This window comes from Anomaloglossus baeobatrachus, chromosome 6 (genome assembly GCF_048569485.1).
Source record: "Anomaloglossus baeobatrachus isolate aAnoBae1 chromosome 6, aAnoBae1.hap1, whole genome shotgun sequence".
In the NCBI taxonomy this organism is placed as follows: Eukaryota; Metazoa; Chordata; class Amphibia; order Anura; family Aromobatidae; genus Anomaloglossus; species Anomaloglossus baeobatrachus.
Genome location: NC_134358.1, coordinates 54773323 through 54795616, shown reverse-complemented (window position 1 = coordinate 54795616; position 22294 = coordinate 54773323). Strand labels below are relative to the sequence as shown.

General features: G+C 50.1%; 1 protein-coding gene across 1 annotated transcript in view; it reads right to left on the bottom strand.

The window, feature by feature from the left end:
• Positions 1 to 9537: 9537 nt before the first annotated feature.
• The window catches only part of RAD21 (RAD21 cohesin complex component), a 74947-nt gene continuing 62190 nt past the window's right edge, over positions 9538 to 22294 (bottom strand). Inside the window, exons 9-14 of the mRNA XM_075352931.1 lie at positions 21784 to 22007; positions 21536 to 21683; positions 20057 to 20220; positions 19792 to 19929; positions 11464 to 11547; positions 9538 to 10059 (exon numbers count right to left, since the gene is read on the bottom strand). Of these exons, the coding sequence (XP_075209046.1) occupies positions 9868 to 10059; positions 11464 to 11547; positions 19792 to 19929; positions 20057 to 20220; positions 21536 to 21683; positions 21784 to 22007 (950 nt within the window). The 3' untranslated portion in view covers positions 9538 to 9867. The remainder of the gene's footprint in view (positions 10060 to 11463; positions 11548 to 19791; positions 19930 to 20056; positions 20221 to 21535; positions 21684 to 21783; positions 22008 to 22294) is intronic.

Genomic DNA, 22294 nt, shown 5'->3' with positions numbered 1-22294 from the left:
TGATGCTAGGAAAATCTCCTTGAGACATTGAGGCAATGACGGAGCGGAGGGTTACATCCGGAACCGCCTGGCCTTCACGTGCTTGGTGAGCAGTTTTAGGTCCAGAACGGAACGGAAAAAGCCACCCTTTTTTGGCACCCCAATAAGATTGGAGGAAAAAACCGTGTCTTGTTCCTGAAGAGGAACAGGGATTACCACTCCTTCTGCCTGCAGAAGAGCATCGGCTCGGTGGGGGGGGTTGGGGGGGGGGTGGGAAGTTCTGAAGAATCGAGCCGGAGGACGAGAACAGAGCTCTATCCTGTACACGTGAGACACAATGTCTTTCACCCACCGGTCTGTGACCTGTGGCAGCTAAATGTACCCAGAAGCGGGAGATTCTGCCACCAACCGCGGATGCGGGGAGAGAGCTGAAATACATGAGGAGATCGCTTTGGCAGCGGTTCCTCCTGCTGCCTTCCTTGGGCGTGAATGAGCCCGGCCGGAAACTGAGCCCCTCTGAGCCTTTTGAGCCCTTTTAGACGAGTACAATTGGGACTTGCCCGAGCCTGGGAAGGACCGACCTCGACTGTCCCCCCAGGACAGCATTACTAGGGTAAGTCGCAATGCAGACATTGCGAGGTTAAGGACACCACCTGCGGCACAGATGTACATGTGCTCAAGACCAGCTGAAATAGGTTAGGGTGCCCATACGGCTGCGAATGCCGGAGCAACCGACACGCTGATAGCTTCACAGACAGATTTCAACCAGAGGTCTATCTGTCAATGGCATCTTTAAGTGAATTCCCATCTCCCCTGCAACTATGGATCTAGCCGCAAGCCTGGAGATTGGGGGATCCACCTTTGGACCCTGGGTCCAGGGCTGTACCACATCAGGGTAAAGGGATAACGTGCATCCTTAATACGTTTGGAGAAAACGTTTATCTGGTAGCGTGGTGTTTCTGAACTGCGTCTCTGAAGTCAGCGTGGTCAGAAAAAGTACTCAATCTACGCATGAGTACTGAAAAAGGATTTCTCCTGCTGTAAGCTGACTCCTCCCCTGGGGGAGCTGAGGGAGAAATATGCAACATTCCATTGATGGACGCTATAAGATCATTCACTATGGCGTCCCCATCCGGTGGGCGGTGTCAGGACCAAAGCCCTGATCAGCTACGTCTGCCTCATCATACAGAGAGTCGTCCTGCGGGACCTTGACCAGTGATGAAGCCGAGTGCCGCACCCAGCGAGCTAGCTTAGGCTGTCTGGGACTGCCGTCCGTGTCAGAGCCTTCACCCTGGAATGCCTGGGACCCCCCCGGAGTACTGAGTACGTTCCAAATGAGGGTGGCCAGGGAGCATTAATCAAGATTGCACATGGCCTGTCTGGACTGCAAAGTCTCCATCCCATGACAATCTCCGTCCCTGTCCCTGGACAGGGTTCACAGGTGGTTTCTTTGGCCACTTCTAGTAGAGACCCCGGCTGACCAAGTGCTACAGGGGAGCACTGCCCACAATGGGGGTCAGTGAAACCTGCCGGTGGAACAGTATCTGCAGGAAAAGCAGCATAGAAAGCCTGTGTTGCTTTTTTGCTGCTGTATTCTAGTCATCTATGCAATGTACAACATACAAGCATAAACACTTCAGCACATGCAATACAAGCAGCCTATAAAGCCTGTGCCTTGGCACCCATGCTTTTTTGCTGCAGTTGTCCAGCCCTCTAGGAGAATATAGCCAAGAGTAACGACCGTACAGTGCAATGTATAGCATACAAGCATAAGTACAAATGAACACTTCAGCCATGTAATACAAGCAGCCTAGAAAACCTGTGCCTTAGCACCCTTGCGTTTTTGCTGCTGTTATCTCGCCATCTAGAAGGGCATATAGCCAAAGACAGCGACCGTACAGTGCAGTGTATAGCATACAAGCATAAAATACAAATGGACACTTCGGTATTTAGTGGGGTCAGCACTTCAGGTGCTGCTTACCGCCCGCCTATAACGCGGGTGTGTGGTCGCCAGAGCCCTGTGTTGTTGCCCAGAGCATGTCTCCGTTCCCCAGCTCGGACTGCGTGCAGGAATGGCTGCCGGCGTCCTTCTCCAGCTCGTGTGACGAGGGGCGGGCCGTGGGCGTGCCCCAGACAAGAGCGGGAAACTGGCGTCCCACTGTGTCCAGTGAAGGGGGCTGGAGAATGCAAAGCAGACTCCAGCCCTCGGCGCTGACTGTCTTTACAGCGTCCCGCCTCTCCCCTGACTGGCAGGGCTGGAGGCGGGAACGAAACGAAAACTAGGCCGCAAAGCCGGGGACTCGAGTAATAAGCGCGGCCGTCCATGTGCACGGCCAGCGCGGAAGTCCCCGGCGCACCACAAGTCCCAGCCGCGCCACAGTGTAAAAAACACCCAGCAACGGCCGGCGCGGCAGTTCCCAATACATAAAGTCACTCAGCAAAGCTGTAGTGACTAATAGCACGAGCGCTCTGCGCTGTTGCCCCCGGCGCACTAACACTCCCAGCAATGCTGGTGTGTGTGTGCGCGCTTGCCCGGGGACACAGAGTACCTTAATGTAGCAGGGCCTGTCCCTGACGATACTCAGCTCCATATCCAGCAGGTTCTCTGAGTCTGTGGATGGAGCCCGGTCTCAGTGCCTGGAGACCTGTAAGATCCCACTTCACCCAGAGCCCTGAGGGGGGATGGGGAAGGAAAACAGCATGTGGGCTCCAGCCTCCGTACCCGCAATGGGTACCTCAACCTTACAAACCGCAAGTGGGGTGAGAAGGGAGCATGCTGGGGACCCCATATGGGCCCACTTTTCTTCCATCCGACATAGTCAGCAGCTACTGCTGACTAAACAGTGGAGCTATGCGTGGATGTCTGACCTCCTTCGCACAAAGCAGAAAACTGGTGAGCCAGTGATCCCACTGGGGGTGTATAGCCAGAAGGGGAGGGGCCTTACACTTTTTAGTGTAATGCTTTGTGTGGCCTCCGGAGGCAGAAGCTATACACCCAATCGTCTGGGTCTCCCAATGGAGCGCCGAAGAAAAAAACATTAAAAACACCTGATTTAAGACCGATAATTTCTTCTTTCCTATCAGTCATTATACAGGAAGAGATGAGCTGTGACATCTATGGTGAATCCCGTGTTATCTACTGTAAATAGGTGTTATCAATGTATAGGTGAGCTGTGACATCGCCTATTGTGGATCCTGTGTTATCTACTGTAAATAGGTGTTATCAATCATTGTACAGGAGGCGGTGAGCTGTGACATCACATGAATGGTGGATCTTGTGTTATCTACTGTATATAGAGGTGTTATCAGTTATTGTACAGGAGGAGGAAGTGAGCTGTGACATCACCTATTGTGGATCCTGTTTTATCTACTGTATATGGAGGTATTTTTGTACAGGAAAAGGTGAGCTGTGACATCACCTATTATGAATGGTGGATCCTGTGTTATCTACTGTATATAGGTCAATCATTGTACAGGAGGAGGTGAGCTGTGATATCACCTATTATGAATGGTGGATCCTGTGCTTACTGTATATAGGTCATCAGTCATTGTACGGGAGGAGGTGAGCTGTGACATCACCTATTATGAATGGTGGACCTCATTTAAAGTGTAAATTTGTTTCTCAAATATAGTGAAATGGGGGGGGGGGGGGGGGGGGGGGGGTGGGTGGAGGGGGGGGGGGGGGGGGGGGGGAGGGGGGGGGGGGGGGAAAGAACCACATGATTTAAAACAGATTTTCTTTTCCTTTAATGAAGTTTCTAATTTCATGCCTGAAAACTAGGAGAATTTCTACACAAGGACCCATCTTCCCATCACTAGTGGCACTGCTGGAAATCCCCCTACAATGACACTGACACCAAGGCACAGATTATCGAGGCTTTTATTAGAAAAGTTATACATAACACGGCATATCAACTATATTCATGAACAATTATTCTCAAGAAGCGATGAAAACTGACCAAATGGTGTAACAAGATTAATTTCTATAATTAGAACATCCACGTTATCTACATTATCTTTATACAAAGTGGGGAAGGGGCGCTCCGAGGCACGTCAAATAGAAAAGAGCAAAGCACGCTTAAAGCTTTTTTTTTTTATACTTTTACCTTGTGGACGGGGAAACTGCAAGGAAACCGCTGAAAATATGAAATTTGTTGACTTTTTGTAGGGGGGGGGTGGGTTTCAAATAGCAAATACATTAAAAGCCAAGTGGGTGGCAATAAAAAAGGCTGCAGAAAAGGAAAAAAAAATAAAGTGAATCTGCTTTTTAAGAGCGAGGCCTATTTAAAAGGCCTTAAATTTTGTGCCGTTTCATTTCTCAAGATCCCTGTATAGCGGTCAGAGCTCCAAACTGCGCGAATACACAAGAGGTGGATGATAAAAACACATGGTAGCAGCCACCACTAGAGGGAGCTGCGGAGGTAACTGCATACAAGATGCCACAGACTCCCTCTAGTGGTGGCCGCAGGCACACAAGGAATGTTAACATTCAACTCCGCCTAATTCAGAGGACTAAAGTGTGGCTAAATCTTTATAAACTGAAAATATGGACGTCCCCAATAGTATAAAATTGGAGGGTAGAAAGACATAGCAGTGCACTGACCCATAGACCTAACGATATATTAAAAACAGCAGAATGTTTTTATTTTCTTTTTTAAAGTCATTTTACCAGAAGTGTCCCATATATAGTGCTGGCAGTGCCATACTGACACTAGCATGGGGAATAAAATCAGACCGTCACTTCTCGGATTGGATCTTTGAAAAAAAGAAAAAAAAAAGTTGATAAATGTTCTAGAAATTGGTGCATTCTTTGACATGTGCAGAGGAGCGGGCCTTTGTGGGCCGGATCCGATTTATATATTCCTCCTCCGGCGGCATCCTTTCCGGCTTCCCCTTTTTCTTTATTCAAATTTGGCTCTGCGCCACCATTGTCGCATGCACATAGTAATGAGGTCTTCATTAAAAAATGGTGCCGAGTCAGCGCATGCGCATACCACACTCCAGTGTCATTTTATTGACAACACTGGAGAAGACAATGTGCGGCATCAGGGCATGCACAGATAAAAAAAATAAAAAAATCTGCGCATGCGCCAATGCCGCTCATTATGGAGAAAACAGAACGGCATCGGCGCATGCGCAGATTTATTTTCACATCTGCACATGTGCTGATGCCACCCAGTCTTCTCCACAATGAGCGGCATCGGTGCATGCACAGAATTGTATTTTTTTACATTGTGCATGCGCTGATGCCGCTAAGTCTTCTCCACTGTCTTCAATAAAATGGCACCAGAGATCGCACTATGCGCATGCGCTGACTGACGCCATTTTAATGAAGACTTTATTCTAGCAATGCGCACACACACACCGCCAACAACAGCAACAATAGCGGCGCAGCACGAAGGCAAGCCAGGACGCCGCCGGAGGAGGAATATATACTGAGGGCTCGACCCACAAAGACCCGCCAATCAAAGAATATGCCAATTTCTGGACCTTTATCAGCTTTTTTGTTCTCCAAAGAGCCAATCCGAAAAGTGAAGGTCTGATTTTAATCACCATGCCAGTATCAGTATGGCACCGCCTGCACTGTATATGGGGAAATCCTGCTGGTTGGTTCCCTTTAAATCCCACTGAAATTAAGAGGAAGAGCCAGCTGTAGTGAAACTATACCTTATAGCCTAGTTCACCAGTCTGCAGTCACCAGGGCATGCTATGCTGGGAGATGTAGTTCTACAGAGGAGACCATAATTTAAAAATAACCCTAAATATTCCAGCCAGGATTGAAGATTATTAATTTGTGCATTACCGAAATCAAAGATGCAAAAGACAGCAGTGTGCAGTATTTGTGGCCAGAGCGTCCAGATATACGTATAGTGATGGATGGAGCCGGAGCGAAGCTTCCCCCACAGCACATGATCCGGGAATGTTCAGCACGGCGCTGCGTTCACCGAGCCAGCGCAGCACAGACTAACACCAGCGTCCGGCACTGCACACAGGTAAAGGCATGGATTGTCTCTCCGTGCTCAGACCACAACTGACAAAAAAGGTAGTTTTACAAAAAAAAAAAAAACGAATTTAGCGTCCATCAAGTCTACTTTTTTTTTTTCTTTAAAAGGGAACCGGTCACCACTTTTTTGGCGTATAAGCTGCGGCCACCACCACCGGGCTCTTATATACAGCATTCTAACATACAGTATATAAGAGCCCAGGCCGGGGGTATAACATAAAAAACACTTTATAATACTCACCTAACGGTCGTTCAGTGGACCTTATGGGCGTCTCAGTTCTCCGGTGCCGGCGCCTCCTCTTTTGGCCATCTTTGTTGTTCTTCTCTAGCTTCGGTGCATGACAGGTCCGATGTCATCCACACTCGCCGGCATTCAGGTCCTGAGCAGGGCAGATCAAAGTATTGCAGTGCGCCTGCGCAGGACCGGCGAGTGTATGACGTAGCCGCGTCATGCACACAGGCTTCAGAAAGAGGACGAAGATGGCCGAAAGAGGAGGTGCTGGCACCGGACAACGGAGACTCCACCACACGACCTTTAAGTATTATAAAGTGTTTTTTATGTTATACCCCTGGCCTGGGCATGCTAGAATGCTGTATATAAGAGCCCGGTGGTGCTGGCCGCAGCTAACACATCAAAAGAGAGGTGACAGGTTCCCTTTAAAGAACAGTTCCTGTTTATCCCTCCTGGAAAGGTCTGAATAACAATTGGGTGCGACCATCAAAATTGACACCCAGTGAAAAGCAAAAAGGGAAACTGCCCTTTAAAACCACTCCTACAACCATGACATGAAATATACACTTCATTATCTTTCTAAAGGGGGGTGCAATCTTTGGACGACCTTAGTGGTGAATATGTGGGGGTGACAAGCCCTGATTTGAGCCCCCAATGTCAATGATTTCTAGGCCTGTGCCCTCGGCTCACTGCAGAGAGCGCCGCTCAGGCCGAGTATTGAATGATCGCAAGGGAACGATAAGAGGTCCAGAAGAACCAAAGGCCGGCATTAGGCAAAACAGGAGCCATGATACTAAACTGTCCACAGTCTCGCAAGATCAAGAATAGAGATGATCGAATACCTCAAATATTCGGCTTCGCGAATATCCGACGGATAGTTCACCGCTATGTGAATATTCGATGCGCAATGTAAGTCTATGGGAAGCCCGAATAGTTCTGAATAGTTGTTATTTGGATTTCTCATAGACTTACATTGCGCATAGAGTATTCGCGAATAGTCAAATAGCGGCGATCTATTCAGAAAATATTCACGAAGCCGAATATTGAGGTATTAGATCATCCCTAATCATGAAGTATAATTATATATTAACGAAACCCATCTGAACCATTATTGTAAAAAAGAAAAAAACAAAAAAAAAAACAAAAAAACATCCGAGACAATCGGGTCACTGCCATAAAGGCAGCCAAAGGAAGGTGAGTAATCACGAAGCGTTCACTCCCCAGGGGTGTAATCCACTCCACTCTGATATTTCAAGAGTGTTCTTGTAAAACCGACAAAGATTTTACCTCATTGCAAAAGGAAAAAGAAAAAAAAAAAAAACACAACAAACACCCCCCCCCCAGCATTTTAGTACTTATCTTACCTTTAATGTCTTAAAATTCTACTAAAATGTATTTACATGAATATTTTACATTTACTTCTACAAAGTAGAAAAAAAACCAAACAAAGTCAATAAAAAAAAAAAACGAGTGATAAAGACATGGCCGATCATAGAGTTTTAGTCCTGGGGGTCCCGCACATCATGAATGGGTGGGCTGAGAATAACGGTCTCCTGTTATATAACCAGGAGGCATTTATCTTGGTACTAAAAGTCCTGACACTTTATATTCGGACGCAGGCCGGAGACTTAAACACATGGGAATCCTGACGGCAAAATCTAAGGTAGATGTTCCCATGGGGTGAATAGGCAGGACGGTTTCTGGGGCAATACGTCCTCGAAATCCACAATGAAAACGTAAAATGTTGCCAAATTATTCCACAAATGTCAACGCAGGGCGAGGAAAGTCTGCAGCATTACAGCAACAAATTCTGCACCCAATATTTCTGCTTCAAAACCCACGGGTGGGGTCATTCCCTAAAGTCAGACCCGTCCCAACAATCTGATCCTCACTATCCTTAAAGGGGGGGGGGGGGGTCGCCTCACCTTTATTAAACGGGTAAAATAGCAAAGTGCTCGTACAAATGAACAACTTTGCAATTTACCAATTTAAAAAAAAAAAAATCTGCTATCCCATGGTGTATGACTCATTGCCTCCACTGCAGTTTAAGAAGTGGATGCTAATGATGGAGGCAAAACCGCCGCTGTCTGTAGCACCAGAGGGGGTGCAGTTCAGGCCGGCGGCGAAACCACCTCCTTGGTCTGAAATGTCACTCAGGTGTTCATGGCCCCTCAGCATACAGGAAGGCACGGGAGAGGAGTGTACCTAAAGACTTGACATGTGACAACCCCTTTAAGATAAACGGCAAGTCTTTAGGTATATATTAAAGGGGTTGTCTCATGGCAAGTCTTTAGGTATGGCAACCCCTTTAAGATATACCTAAAGGCTATGTGGCCATGGGACTCTGTACCCGCGGATATACCTGCAGATATGTCCGCAGGTTTCCCGCAGCAGCTCCCCGGAATGTGCAGCCATCCATAGCTGCGGGATTCCAGCGAAATATCTGCGGACATTCATGTGACTTACCTGCGGAAGTCCTGGGTTCTATCTCCATAGTGGAGGGGCGGGAATTCCACAGGTATTTCTGCAGGACTAACCGACATGAAGTTACATGCGGCTGCGGGACATCCGCAGCATAATCCGCAGCCGCACATACCGCAGCATGGACACAGACACTCCCCATGTCCCATAGGATAACATGGGGAGTGTCTGTACTTGCTAAAACCTGCGGATTTATCTGGAAAATCCGCAGGTTTTCCACGGCAAAATCCACAGGTACAGAGTCCTGTGGGCACATAGCCAAAGACTTGCCGTGTGACAACCCCTTTAAAGATATGAGCGATGCTAAATAGGGGCTTAATCTCAACACATGTAACAATTTGTCTGGCCCCGGAGACGCAGAGCCAACTTATCTATACATGCTTTTCTCCAGGTGTCGGCCTTGGTGTAAAGTATAAAGTGTCAGGACTTATGAAGGAGCACAAGTTATTAAACTGGACATAAAAGTCAAAGAATGGTGTGAAATTACCTGTAACATGTGTAAATATAAAACAAGTCCGTTTCTAACAAGAACCGGGTGACAAAAGCCCAACAGTGAAAAGACCCCGGGACTATGGGCAAGTGACTGACGTGGAGATCTCAGTACTTAGCATTAATGACAATTAAGGACAGCGGAGGGTAAAAAGCCTGAAATACTTATGTAAATTTAAAAGCCAAAATCTTGGAAAGTAGAGGAAACTTTTTAAACCAAATCTTTACTGCAAAAAGCAGAGCGAAACAAGACAAGTGACGTTAGTGAGGAGGGGGGAGCGGACGATGGGAACACTGCACACTGCCGCCCTCCGCATCCGCCCACCGCCCTCCGCATCCGCCCACCGCATCCACCCACCGCCCTCCGCATCCGCCCACCGCCTTTGACCTCAGCAGAACTTGTAAAAAGGAGTCAGTGACTAAAACCAGAAGAGCTGACATTCACCCATCCACATTTAAAACCCATAAAAAATATTTGTTACATTGGAAAATAAAAATAATAAAAACGGGACAAACTTTTTACATATTAAACGAGCCATGAGCCAGTAGGGGATAGCCTTGTGTGCGAGCGCCGGTGTGGCCCAGGGCTGATCGGCACGGCGTACGCTCTGTATTACGCGGCTCCGGCAGGCAGGTTTGTACAGGTTGTGAAGTCGCTTGCTTTGGCAGCTGCGGATGCCAATCACACCACGTGAAATCTGGGTCCTGGCGTGGCGATGATATCGCTGTAGGGCTCCTCCTGGGTGAGTTCAATGGCCTGCTGCTTTTTAAGGACCAGGAAGCTGTAGAACTTGGCCGCCGCTTGCTTCCGGTTTGTGTTTCGACACAGGTCAAGCAAACTGATGGACTCTGCGCCGGTTCTGGCGAGGACTCGCTGCAGAGCAAAAAGCAGGAAAAATATTGTCATTGAAGGTAAAGGAAAAATAGAAGTCAAAAATCAGAGAAGAGTGAAAAGGGAAGGGGGGGGGGTCATTTATATGGTAAGCGAGGTCTGCCGTGGAGTAGGGGTTTTCGCTACTCTTGAGGGCAGCTTGCAGTCATTCACTAGCTGCAGGTGAATATTTACACTCATCCAATGGGAGGAACAAATAGACGCCATCTATAAAGCCAAATGTGTGCACTATGTAGCAGTGTAACAAGGCATTCAGACCAGGAGCTCTGGATGTTGTGTTAACATTGCTCCCAAGTAATGCCACCTTTCTACCTCAGATGAGGGCCGGGGCAGGGGCCAGATGAGGGCCGGGGCAGGGGCCAGATGAGGGCCGGGGCAGGGGCCAGATGAGGGCCGGGGCAGGGGCCAGATGAGGGCCGGGGCAGGGGCCAGATGAGGGCCGGGGCAGGGGCCAGATGAGGGCCGGGGCAGGGGCCAGATGAGGGCCGGGGCAGGGGCCAGATGAGGGCCGGGGCAGGGGCCAGATGAGGGCCGGGGCAGGGGCCAGATGAGGGCCGGGGCAGGGGCCAGATGAGGGCCGGGGCAGGGGCCAGATGAGGGCCGGGGCAGGGGCCAGATGAGGGCCGGGGCAGGGGCCAGATGAGGGCCGGGGCAGGGGCCAGATGAGGGCCGGGGCAGGGGCCAGATGAGGGCCGGGGCAGGGGCCAGATGAGGGCCGGGGCAGGGGCCAGATGAGGGCCGGGGCAGGGGCCAGATGAGGGCCGGGGCAGGGCAGGGCGAGATGAGGGCAGGACCATGCACTTCTATAGAAATGTTTTGGTTTTTTTTTTACATAGAAGCACAATTACCCTTGGTATTATTCGCCAGGTAAACATTTGACTTTCCAATAGGACTGCTTAAGAAATGGCTTTTACAGCAAAAATCACCAAAGGTGTCCAAATGAACCCCTCCTTTACCGAGAGGTGGCAGTATAAAGTGTAGGACACAAGCTTGAGATAGATATACATATATCTATCTCCATGTGTGTATGCAAAGGAAGGAGTTGATGTGTAAAATGGGATCATTGGTGAAATAAATCATAGTCCAATGATACAGCATAGAGGACCCTGAACACTGTTCTAGAGGCAGATGTAACATATTGTACAATAAAATGTCTGGGGCTCGCGGTTGCTGCCACCGGACTGCACGCCACCTGCAGAGCAGTCACTACAGGACGAGAGCAGACGGTGCACTCATCAGGCTGTAAAGTGTGAATATCAGCCAGTGCAGATCTGTAATGCATGAGGGCAGACAAGGTAACACTAGCTCCTGTAGTGCAGCGCTATGTGGAGCATTCGGCCCTGCTGTCAGTGAGACGTTCATCAGCCGCTGTATCGGGCTCAGTACCTGAAGGCCGTGCAGCATCTGCTGGGTCCTCTTGTTCCAGCGCCGTTCCTCCTGGTCCTGCTCCGTCCCGGTGCCATCTTCCTCCTGCAGTAACAAGAACACAGATCAGAAACATCTGCGAGTCCCAATTAATATTCATAGGATAACAAGCGAAGGAGAAAATTAATTTCTATTTCTCCATCTCTCCAGAGCACCGAGCTCTCGTACTAAACCACCCGGCTCGTCTGGTGCACCGCAAACAGCTCTCCAGTCTACACGCTGAGAAAATATTTGGTGAAACAGTTTTTTTTCCTTTTTATTATTCACATGTTTAAACCGCAGATGTGTTTAGTTGGCTGCAGAGATTACGACAAACCATTGTGTCATTTCAGCTCAGACACACGGGCGACTCTGCGCCAATGGCCGGGCTATTCTGTGTATAGAAATCTGCAGGGTACAGCTAGAGAATGAAGGCCGAGGGCACCGAGCTGCAGAGGACAGTGCCAATAACCGTAGAAGAAGCCGGGACAGATCCGTGCGGAAGCAAAACAGTCACAAAAAGGACTTGTTCGGGTTTGGAGTGATAGCTCTGCGGGTTTTTAATCACACAATTGTTATTTTTGTAAATCTTAAAGTGGATCCTAAACATCACTGGTTGTGCCCATTACATAAAAACACCGCACCTGCTGTCACCGCATCCTGCGCCCTCGATGCCGGACTCCATGTTTTTTTTTTCTTTGGAGACACATGTTACTTTTACATCTACAAAGTCTACAAATAACCCACAGTCACTATAGCGGTCACACTCATTATTCAGAGAAGTTGTAATCTGTAGGTTATATAAATGTGACTGGGATTTCCAATGTGCAGCCATCAATTTCAGCTACAAATACTGAATGAATTTTGCATAGGAACAGCACTAGGGGGCAATCTTGGTATGCATTACCTTCTACTTTTAACACCTACATGGCCACGGGGTCTGTTGCTACAACATAAAGGTTGTCATGGGTTGAACTCAATGGACCCAACTCTACCTTCAACCATAAACACTATAAAACTATGAAAGTTGGTGACATAGCCCCTTTAAGGGGAACCTGACAAGTCCCCCATGCGCTCCCCCCACCAGCATTTATATAGGTCTTACTAAATATCCTGCCCGACACCTAAACATACAAAAAACAAAAACAAAAAAAAAAGTCCTCCCCCATATGTAAATTAGCTTTGTGACTAGTCCATGGGGCGTTATTTCCCCCAGGCTAGTCGGCCCTCTTCCGCATGTTATCACGACCCTATAGGCATGATCACGTGATTAGTCGGAGTCATCGCCAGTTCTCTACAAATCCCAGGCATGGGCTCTGCTTTCTTCACTATCATTGTGCCCATGAAGCCGGGTGTACGCATCCTGTCTTCAGAAGCACAGTGCACAATCAGAATGAAAAAGAAGGGAATTTTGTTACTTACCGTAAATTCCTTTTCTTCTAGCTCTTATTGGGAGACCCAGACGATTGGGGTATAGCTACTGCCCTCCGGAGGCCACACAAAGCACTACACTAAAAAGTGCAAGGCCCCTCCCCTTCTGGCTATACCCCCCCGTGGTATCACGGGTTCTCCAGTTTTAGTGCCAAAGCAAGAAGGAGGAAGCCAATAACTGGTTTAAACAAATTAACTCCGAATAACGTCGGAGAACTGAAAAACCGTTCAACATGAACAACATGTGTACCCGCAAACAACAAAAAAATCCCGAAGGACAACAGGGCGGGTGCTGGGTCTCCCAATAAGAGCTAGAAGAAAAGGAATTTACGGTAAGTAACAAAATTCCCTTCTTCAGCGCTCTATTGGGAGACCCAGACGATTGGGACGTCCAAAAGCTGTCCCTGGGTGGGTAAAGAGATACCTCATGTTAGAGCTGCAAAACAGCCCTCCCCTACGGGGGTGTCACTGCCGCCTGCAGGACTCTTCTACCTAAGCTGGCATCCGCCGAAGCATAGGTATGCACCTGATAATGCTTGGTGAAAGTGTGCAGACTCGACCAGGTAGCTGCCTGGCACACTTGTTGAGCCGAAGCCTGGTGTCGTAATGCCCAGGACGCACCCACGGCTCTGGTTGAGTGGGCTTTTAGCCCTGAAGGAACCGGAAGCCCCGCAGAACGGTAGGCCTCTAGAATTGGTTCTTTGATCCATCGAGCCAGGGTGGCTTTAGAAGCCTGCAACCCCTTGCGCGGACCAGCGACAAGGACAAAAAGTGCATCGGAACGGCGCATGGGCGCCGTACGGGAAATGTAGATTCTGAGTGCTCTCACCAGATCTAGCAAACGTAAGTCCTTTTCATACCGGTGAACCGGATGAGGACAAAAGGAAGGCAAGGATATATCCTGATTAAGATGAAACGAGGATACGACCTTAGGGAGAAACTCCGGAATGGGGCGCAGCACTACCTTGTCCTGGTGGAACACCAGGAAGGGAGCCTTGGATGACAGAGCTGCCAGCTCAGACACTCGCCGAAGCGATGTGATCGCAACAAGAAACGCCACTTTCTGTGACAGGCGAGAAAAGGAAACTTCCTTCAGAGGCTCGAAAGGCGGCTTCTGGAGAGTAACTAGTACCCTGTTCAGATCCCATGGATCTAACGGCCGCCTGTACGGGGGCACAATATGACAGACCCCCTGCAGGAACGTGCGCACCTTAGGAAGACGTGCTAGACGCTTCTGAAAAAACACGGATAGTGCCGAGACTTGCCCTTTAAGGGAGCTGAGCGACAAGCCCTTTTCCAACCCCGATTGCAGGAAGGAAAGAAAGGTGGGCAATGCAAATGGCCAAGGGGATACTCTCTGTGCAGAGCACCAGGATAAGAAAATCTTCCACGTTCTGTGGTAGATCTTAGCAGACGTTGACTTCCTAGCTTGTCTCATTGTGGCTACGACTTCTTGAGATAATCCTGCGGACGCTAGGATCCAGGACTCAATGGCCACACAGTCAGGTTCAGGGCCGCAGAATTCTGATGGAAAAACGGCCCTTGGGACAGTAAGTCTGGTCGGTCTGGCAGTGACCACGGTCGACCGACCGTGAGATGCCACAGATCCGGATACCACGATCTCCTCGGCCAGTCTGGGGCGACGAGTATGACGCGGCTGCAATCGGATCTGATCTTGCGTAACACTCTGGGCAAGAGTGCCAGAGGTGGGAAGACGTATGGGAGCCGGAACTGCGACCAATCTTGAACTAATGCGTCTGCCGCCAGAGCTCTTTGATCGCGCGACCTCGCCATGAATGCCGGGACCTTGTTGTTGTGCCGGGACGCCATTAGGTCGACGTCCGGCGTTCCCCATCGGCGACAGATTTCCTGAAACACGTCCGGGTGAAGGGACCACTCCCCTGCGTCCATGCCCTGGCGACTGAGGAAGTCTGCTTCCCAATTTTCTACGCCTGGGATGTGAACCGCGGATATGGTGGAGGCTGTGTCCTCCACCCACATTAGAATGCGCCGGACTTCTTGGAATGCTTGCCGACTGCGCGTCCCTCCTTGGTGGTTGATGTATGCCACCGCTGTGGAGTTGTCCGACTGGATTCGGATCTGCTTTCCTTCCAGCCACTGTTGGAAGGCCAGTAGGGCAAGATACACTGCCCTGATTTCCAGAACATTGATCTGAAGGGTGGACTCCTGCGGAGTCCACGTCCCCTGGGCCCTGTGGTGGAGAAACACTGCTCCCCACCCTGACAGACTCGCATCTGTCGTGACCACTGCCCAGGATGGGGGCAGGAAGGATCTTCCCTGAGACAATGAGGTGGGAAGGAGCCACCATTGTAGAGAGTCCTTGGCCGTCTGGGAAAGAGAGACTTTCCTGTCCAGGGACGTTGACTTCCCGTCCCATTGGCGGAGAATGTCCCATTGAAGTGGACGCAGATGAAACTGCGCAAAGGGAACTGCTTCCATGGCTGCCACCATCTTCCCGAGGAAGTGCATGAGGCGCCGTAAGGGGTGCGACTGGCCTTGAAGGAGGGATTGCACCCCTGTCTGTAGGGACCGCTGCTTGGTCAGCGGAAGCTTCACTCTCGCTGCTCGAGTATGAAACTCCATGCCAAGATACGTTAGCGACTGTGACGGTGACAGATTCGACTTTGGAAAGTTGATGATCCATCCGAATGTCTGTAGAGTCTCCAGCGTAGCATGTAGACTGAGTTGGCATGCCTCTTGAGAGGGTGCCTTGACAAGTAGATCGTCTAGGTAAGGGATCACCGAGTGTCCCTGAGAGTGCAAGACTGCTACCACCGCCGCCATGACCTTGGTGAAGACCCGGGGGGCTGTCGCCAGACCGAATGGCAGAGCTACGAACTGAAGATGGTCGTTTCCTATCACAAAACGTAGAAAACGTTGATGTTCTGTAGCAATTGGCACGTGGAGATAAGCATCTTTGATGTCTATTGAGGCAAGGAAGTCTCCTTGAGACATTGAGGCAACGACAGAGCGGAGGGTTTCCATCCGGAACCGTCTGGCGTGCACATGTTTGTTGAGCAGCTTTAGATCCAGAACAGGACGGAACGAGCCGTCCTTTTTTGGAACCACAAAGAGATTGGAGTAAAACCCTCGCCCTTGTTCCTGAGGCGGTACAGGAACCACTACTCCTTCCGCTCTTAGGGAGTCCACCGCCTGCAGCAGGGCATCTGCTCGGTCTGGATGTGGGGAGGTTCTGAAGAACAGAGCTGGAGGACGAGAACTGAACTCGATTCTGTACCCGCGAGACAAAATGTTTGTCACCCACCGGTCTTTGACCTGTGACATCCAAATGTCGGAAAAGCGGGAGAGCCTGCCCCCAACCGGAGATGCGGAGGGGGGGGGCTGGAAGTCATGAGGTAGCCGCTTTGGAAGCGGTTCCTCCATTTGCTTTCTTGGGGCGTGCGTGAGCCCGCCAGGAATCTGAGACTCTTTGCGTCCTCCGAGTCCCTTTGGGCGAGGAGAATTGTGTCTTGCCCGAACCTCGAAAGGACTGAAACCTCTGCTGCCATTTTTTCTGCTGAGGTTTGCTTGATCTGGGCTGGGGTAAGGAAGAGTCTTTACCCTTGGACTGTTTAATGATGTCAGCCAATGGCTCGCCAAACAGTCTATCTCTAGATAAAGGCAAGCTGGTTAAACATTTTTTGGAACCAGCATCTGCTTTCCAGTCCTTTAACCATAAGGCTCTGCGCAAAACTACCGAATTGGCGGACGCCATTGAGGTGCGGCTGGTAGATTCTAGGACCGCATTGATAGCGTAAGACGCAAACGCAGACATCTGCGAGGTAAGGGACGCCACTTGCGGCGCCGCTGGATGTATGATAGCATCCACTTTTGCTAAACCAGCTGAAATAGCTTGGAGTGCCCATACGGCTGCGAATGCTGGAGCAAACGACGCGCCGATAGCTTCATAGACAGATTTTAACCAAAGGTCCATCTGTCTGTCATTGGCATCCTTAAGTGAAGCGCCATCCTCCACTGCAACTATGGATCTAGCTGCAAGTTTGGAAATCGGGGGGTCTACTTTTGGACACTGGGTCCAGCGCTTGACCACATCAGGGGGGAAAGGAAAACGTGTATCCTTAGAACGTTTAGAGAAACGCCTTTCTGGATGAGCGTCGTGTTTCTGGATTGATTCTCTGAAGTCAGAGTGATCCAAGAAAGCACTCAATTTACGCTTGGGATAGAGGAAACGAAACTTCTCCTGCTCTGCAGCTGCCTCCTCTGCAGAAGGAGCTGGGGGAGAAATATCCAACAGTCTATTGATGGCTGAGATAAGATCGTTTACCATGGCGTCCCCATCCGGGGTATCCAGATTGAGAGGGGTTCCAGGATAAGACTCCTGATCACTCTCTTCAGACGCATCACAGGGCGACTGATTGCGCTGAGACCCTGAGCAGTGTGATGACGTTGAGGGTCTTTCCCAGCGAGCTCGCTTAGGGTGGCTGGGGCTATCATCTGAGTCATAATACTCAGCCTGGGAAGCCGGGGACCCCCTTGCAGTCTGGACTAATTCCAACTGAGGGGGATTAGAGGACAGAGACCTCGCCGTGTCCATAGACTGAGCCCCAGTCATGGATTGCAAAGTTTCAAGGATTTTTGCCATAGTCACAGACATTCCATCAGCAAAAACTGCAAAGTCTGTCCCTGACACCGGGGCAGGACTTACAAGCGTCTCAGCCTGGGTCACTACCCCTCCGGACTCCGGCTGGCGAAGCAGCACCGGATCTGAGCATTGCACACAATGGGGGTCTTTGGAACCCGCTGGTAGAGCAGCCCCACATGCAGCACACGCAGTGTACACAGCCCTAGCCTTGGCAGCCTTGCGTTTTGTGGATGACATGTTGCTGCCTCCTCAGAGCGATCTGGGGTATCCAGCCAGGAAGCGACCTCACAGTGCAAGAAATAAATAAATATATATATCTGGTGACACAGTACACCAATACACACTGAGGCACTAGAGGGGCCAGCTGAAATGCCGCTTACCGCCCGCTTAAGAGCGGGTGTGTGATCTCCAAAAGCCCCCTAGTCCAGGTCTCCCAGAGCCTTGCGTGCTTCCTCCAGCCAGACTGCATGTAATGGCTGCCGGCGTCCTGGGAGAGGAGGGGGGGCGGGCCCTGGGCGTTCCTGGCTAAGAGCGGGAAGCCTGCTTCCCTCTGTGCCTAGTGAGAGGGCTGGAGCATGTAAATCAGGCTCCAGCCCTCGTCGCTGCTGCGAAACAGCGTCTCTCCCCTACCCTGATTGACAGGGTGGGGGCGGGAACGAAGCGGAGCTAGGCCGCAAAAGCCGGGGACTGGATTTATAAACGCCGCCGCCGTAAAAGCGCGGTCGGCGTGTCCCCGGCGCACCACAAGTCACAGCAGCGCCGCCCGGTCCAGTGGGGGTCGGCGCTGCGTTCCCACAACACAAAAGTCCCCCAGTAAACTGCAGGAACACCAACTCAATCGTTACGGTCCCCGGCGCACTACAACACCCAGCCAGCCCGGAGTGTGTCTGTGCCTGCCGGGGACACAGAGTACCTGTATGATGCAGGGCCTTGTCCCTGATTGTACTCCTGCTCCGTATCCATCAGGTTCAACTGGGTCTGTGGATGGAGCCCGGCGTCAGAGCTTAGAGGCCGGCAGGATCCCACTTCCACAGAGCCCTACAAGGGGATGTGGAAGGAAAACAGCATGTGGGGCTCCAGCCTCTGTACCAGCAATAGGTACCTCAACCTTACAACACCATCCACGGGTGAGAAGGGAGCATGCTGGGGGCCCTATATGGGCCCTCTTTTCTTCCATCCGAAATAGTCAGCAGCTACTGCTGACTAAAATCTGTGGAGCTATGCGTGGATGTCTGACCTCCTTCGCACAAAGCTTGAAAACTGGAGAACCCGTGATACCACGGGGGGGTATAGCCAGAAGGGGAGGGGCCTTGCACTTTTTAGTGTAGTGCTTTGTGTGGCCTCCGGAGGGCAGTAGCTATACCCCAATCGTCTGGGTCTCCCAATAGAGCGCTGAAGAAAATGCGGCGGTCTGACTCCTGGTCTTCTCTGAAGATGGACATGTACATCTGTCTGCAGAGGCGCAATGATAGCGAAGAAAGCAGAGTGCATGCCAGGCATTTGCAAAGAGCTGGTGATGACGCAGACTCAAATCACGTCATCACGCCCATAGCGGCGTGATACCATGTGGAGAGGACCGACTAGTCTAAGGAACGCCACATGGACTAGTTTAACGGCTATATTACATATGAAGACCTTTTGTCACTGTGTATTTAGGTGTCAGACAGTATAAAGCGCTCATTAAGCAGGGTGTTTAGTAATAAATATATCAACACTAATAGGTGGGACCTGTCCTTTTAAGTGGCCTGTGTTTTTCCTCTTAAATAAATGGAGAGTTGTCAGTCCCAGATGCTTACTGCGGGCACTATTAGGCAGGAGGAGCAACTGGAAGCGGTCGATGGTGTGGGCTTCAAAGAAATGGCACCCGAAGTCAGAGCGTGTGCAAATGGAGCGCTAGGATGAATGACAAGCAGAGATCTCATCTGCCCACGCCACTTTTCTTAAGTCTGCTGCAGGGAATCAATGGGCCATAGAAGGCGTGTGTGCAGATGAGATCTTGAGCCGAGAGCTGACTGGATGCCATTAATTTGAAGCAAGCAACGCTGACAGCGGCCCCTGCCTCACTGCCCGCAGCACAGCACCCACAGCATCTCCCCCTGCCTCCTGTGAACCCCCTCTTCATCACCATACTCTGAAAGCTATATTTCGGATAAGACGCATCCCCTCAAATTTTTGGGAGGAAAAGTGAATCTTATAATCCAAAAAATATGGTGTATAAAATGTCCCTTTTCAGGTTGATGCACAGTAATCCGTACCTCCTCCTCCTCTTCATCCTCTTTCTCCTTCTCTTTCTCAGGAATAAGTTGCAGTTCGGGGATAAGGTCGTTAATATTCTGCGGCTCCTCTGGAGGAAGCTCCACTGGTGGCATTTCGATCTGAGGCTCAGGCTCCGGCTGCAGACAAAGCAACAATGATTGTGAATTTATAACTACATAAACATCAAAGCTACCAACTTCAGACAGATTCCCGCATTATCAGGAGTAAGCTGAGTGCAGTCGGTGATTGTGCATCGTCACTCACAGGCAGTAGCGGCTCTGGCTCCATTTGCTGGGAGTCGCGTTTCACGCCCTGCTGCTGCTGTTGTGGCTGAGGTGGTGGTGGCATCACGGTTTCATCCAGATGAGTCCTGCTTCCCTCCATCATGGACTCCTGTAGTCTACTAGCTTCTTCCAAGATGGGCTGGTCTAGATAGCGCAACACAAGACTTATTAATAAAAATGTAACTAGCTGGCCATCTGCCAAAAAGTCACTTTAAAAGACCATTGACCACCGATGTTCGATTGGTACCTAGTATCAAACTGCCACGGCAGCTGGTCTGTACCATCCATGGGAGGCATCGTCTACAATATATTAGTCCTGGACAATCACTTAAAGGGGGGAGGTCTTACTTTCAGTCTCTGGGGGCACCCCCATCTCTGCCTGGCAGGGGGTATACTCCTGATGATTTACAGGTCCATGGCATAGCTCAGAGCAGTGCACTCTCCCAGTTAAAATATAGAGTTTGGCATATACTCCAGTGTAAGCCAACCCGAGTAATGTCCCCATTGTTTAGTGAAATCCCCTACTGTAATGTCCTTATTGTTTAGGGATGTCCCCTGCAGTAATGTGTTCATTGTTTAATGTGCCATGCTGTAATGTCCTGTGCAGTAATGAACCCATTGTTTAATAATGCCCTCCTACTGTAATGTCCCCATGGTAGTAATGTGCCCTGCTGTAATGTCCCGTGCAGTAATGAACCCATTGTTTAATAATGTCCTCCTGCTGTAATGTCCCCATTGTATAGTAATGCGCTCTGCTGTAATGTCCCATGCTGTAATGTCTCCATTGTTTAATAATGTCCTCCTGCCGATTCCTTTCTGTCCCCTATCATGTCGGTGTTTACACACAATAAAAGATTTTTTCACCTCTCCTCTGTGCCCGCGCTGCCTCCAGCTGTTCTTTGCAATCCGCACACAGACCCCTCCATGATAGCGTCCGGAGCGGCCGCTGCAGGATATCATGGCTTTACTCCAGTTGAAGGCTTTACGGCGTCACAAAGCATTCAACTGCAGTAAAGCACATCCAGTACACAGGGCCGCTGCTACTGTCAGCGCTTTACTGCAGATAAATGCTTTGTGGTGCCGTAAAGCATTCAACTGTAGTGAAGCCATGTCGACATCCTGCAGCGGCCGCTCTGTTTGTACATTAGACGCTATCACAGAGGTCTGTGTGCCTGCGGATTGCAAGAAGCAGCTGGAGGCAGCGCGGGCACGGAGGAGAGGTGAGAATATGTGTAATATGTGTGTAAAGTGATGACCCCCGACGTATAAGATGACCCCCGACTTGAGAAGATTTCCAGGGGTTAAAAAGTAGTCTTATACGCCGGAAACTACAGTACTTTACCAATTTAATTAGATCTGACAACCCCTTCACTTTCGACCCACGAGGTCTTTCACAAATCATGGAGTATTTGAAGATACACAAATTGTAAGCCATCGTCTGTAGATGTGGCGCTCGTACCGATCACGTCCTGCTGCCTCATCTCCTCTCTTGGAACGTCGGGATTTTCAAACTCCTTAAGGAACTCGTCCAAGTTGTCGGCTTCTCCGCCCTTCTTTCTCTTTCGGAGCTCATCAGGTACCAGAGGTGTGAGGCATCGTGTGAAGAGCTGACAGGACAGAGCAGACGTGTATTGAGCGCATCATTCCCTCCATTATTAAACAAGACGTCATCTTCACAGGTGATTGACGTTACCCAGGAATATTTACCTTCAGGAGCCGGGCGTTCCACAGGGGCTGAGCGGGCAGAGAGAACAGCTTCTCCACGCCGCCCGTCTCCTTCCACATCATCAGCTTCTTTGTGGGGGGCGCCAGGTCCAGGGTGGTGACGATGTCGGAGTAGTCGCTCAGCTGGGCCCGGATGGTCTTACTGTCCAGCTCCTTCACGCTGTCCACAATCAGCTTCCTTTTCCGCTTGGCTTTTGTTTCCTTAACTGGGAAATCAAAGGGATTAGTTGATACATTTGTAAATTCAATTTCAGATGCAGATCCGGATACTGACGAAATCCTCTATCAAAAAACAGATTTTTTTAGCAGCAAGATGAAGGGGCAGAGATACTGATTCTAGCAATGTGTCACTTTCTGGGCTGCTTGCTGCAGTTATGATAAAATCAGTTTTCTTAGCTGCAGATCTACCAATGCTCTGAGTCCAGAGCTCTGTATTGGCAGCTTTCTGCCTATGCACAGTGCACTCAAATCAGCCAATCAGTGGTGTTGCTCG